At 55.3% G+C, this 1,842-nt stretch overlaps 1 protein-coding gene across 1 annotated transcript in view; it reads left to right on the forward strand.

Annotated features, from left to right (window-relative positions):
- Positions 1-1,638, forward strand: part of CHAF1A (chromatin assembly factor 1, subunit A (p150)) — a gene marked incomplete at its 5' end in the record, with an annotated part of 42,437 nt that extends 40,799 nt beyond the window's left edge. The window contains 2 exons of the mRNA XM_011943614.1: positions 518-614; positions 1,151-1,638. Coding sequence (XP_011799004.1) covers positions 518-614; positions 1,151-1,251 — 198 coding nt within the window. The remainder of the gene's footprint in view (positions 1-517; positions 615-1,150) is intronic.
- Between the last annotated feature and the right edge of the window lie 204 nt (positions 1,639-1,842).

Consider the following 1,842-nt stretch of genomic DNA (forward strand, 5'->3'; position numbering starts at 1 on the left):
AAAAAAAAAAAAAAAAAGAAAAATTAGCTGGGCGTGGTGGCATGCACCTGTAATCCCAGCTACTTAGGAGGCTGAAGAACGAGAATTGCCTGAACCCAGGAGGCGGAGGTCGCAGTGAGCTGAGATTGTGCCACTGTACTCCAGCCTGGGTGACAAGAGTGAGACTCCATCTGAAAAATAAAAAATAAAAATAAATACAGTTGTAATCTGATGGGACCACTATCAGGTATGTGGCCCATCACCGAGGAGATTATTCTGTAGTCAGCAATGATGGCTGTTTTTGGAGATGTGAATCCAGTTCATTTGAGGGAACACCCAAGGTTCTCTGGTTGTGGCCTCGAATAAACCTCACATTTGGACAGTTTGTTACCAAATTGGGTTCCAGATGTTGGGTTCCCTTCAGTGTTGGGGGTGGGAGGGAGGGGTCACACCGGCAGAGGCCCCCCACCCCCACCCCTGCCAGCACCAGTGTGGCTGCCACCTGCAGTGCTGATGGCCATGCACCTTGTCTTTCCAGGTTGGGGCTGAGGACATGGACGGCTTCCAGGCAGACACAGAGGAGGAGGAAGAGGAGGAGGGCGACTGTATGATCGTGGATGTCCCAGACGCTACAGGTGAGAAGGGCTCTAGATAGCAGAACGCACTGGTGAGGTGGATGGGGGAGGTAAACCTCAACAGGGAAGGGATGGGGCCGCCTAAGACTGGCTCCATTGTGAGCTACCAGGAGGGTTTGCAGCTGGAAGTAGCTCCTACCCTCCCACGTCCTCTGCTACTTGGGCAGAGCCACAAGGGCCTGTGCTGGGAGTCTCAGGTGGCAGGACGTTAGGGGTCAGGGAAGACTGCACTGAGGCAGCAAGGGAGGGCCAGGTGGATTTCTGGAGGACTCCCCAAAGAGGAAGTGCAGAGGCCTTGCAGCAGGCTGTGCAGGAGGAGTGTGCCCAGGTAGTGGGGGGCAGGGTCAGCCTGAGAGCAGGTGAGCAGGTCACCTCTAGAAGGGGCACAATGCCCCAGCTTCTGCCTGCCCCCACTGTCAGGTGAAAGGTTCCGCCCTGGGGCCATTGCAGGCCCCATGAGGCAGCAGGGTGGGGTCCTCCCCCAGGGAGCCCAGAAGGCACAGCCAGCTCAAGACCTTCCCTTTCTTGCCCTGCAGAGGTCCAAGCCCCCTGTGGAGCTGCTTCCGGAGCTGGGGGTGGTGTGGGGGTGGACACCAGCAAGGCCGCCCTGCCTGCGAGCCCACTGGGTGCGTCGTGAGGGCAGTGGTGACGTATGTAGAACGCTTAGGGTGTCCTCCCCACGGAGCAGATACTTGAACCGACTCGATTCCTGTGTAAAGAGCACTTTGTCCTGCTTCACGGACCTCCCCAAGGTGTGCAGAGTTCTATATAGGATGCTGGATTAGTTCCTTTGATATTTGTAAAAATTCCCCCAAGAGCTGCATATGAATCTGCCCTTTAATAAAGCATTATTGAGATTGCTGGCCTATCGGGGAAGCCTGCAGGCACAGGAGCAGGCGTGGAATCCAGTACTTGTAAATGAATTGAAGCGCAAGGACCACCCACCTGGCCATGTGCACGGGCCCCGTGTATAAAGGAGGCAGTGTATAAAGAGGCAGTGTATAAACTTCTTCTGTAGCCTTGAGCTGCTCTGTCTTTTCTGAGAACATCGTGTTTCTCTCAGAGTGCGTCGTGTCTGGGGCCAGCCTTGTGCCCTGCAACAGCACTGTCCCATCTGTTAGACACTAAGTCATCCTCATACCAGGCTGATCTGGGTCAAGGTGCAGGTTTTTCCGCATGTGCTTCTATCCAGCCATCCCTCCTGCCCTGGGTTGGGGGGTTAGGAGGG

The sequence above is a fragment of the Colobus angolensis genome, unplaced genomic scaffold (genome assembly GCF_000951035.1).
Source record: "Colobus angolensis palliatus isolate OR3802 unplaced genomic scaffold, Cang.pa_1.0 Scaffold22, whole genome shotgun sequence".
In the NCBI taxonomy this organism is placed as follows: domain Eukaryota; kingdom Metazoa; phylum Chordata; class Mammalia; order Primates; family Cercopithecidae; genus Colobus; species Colobus angolensis.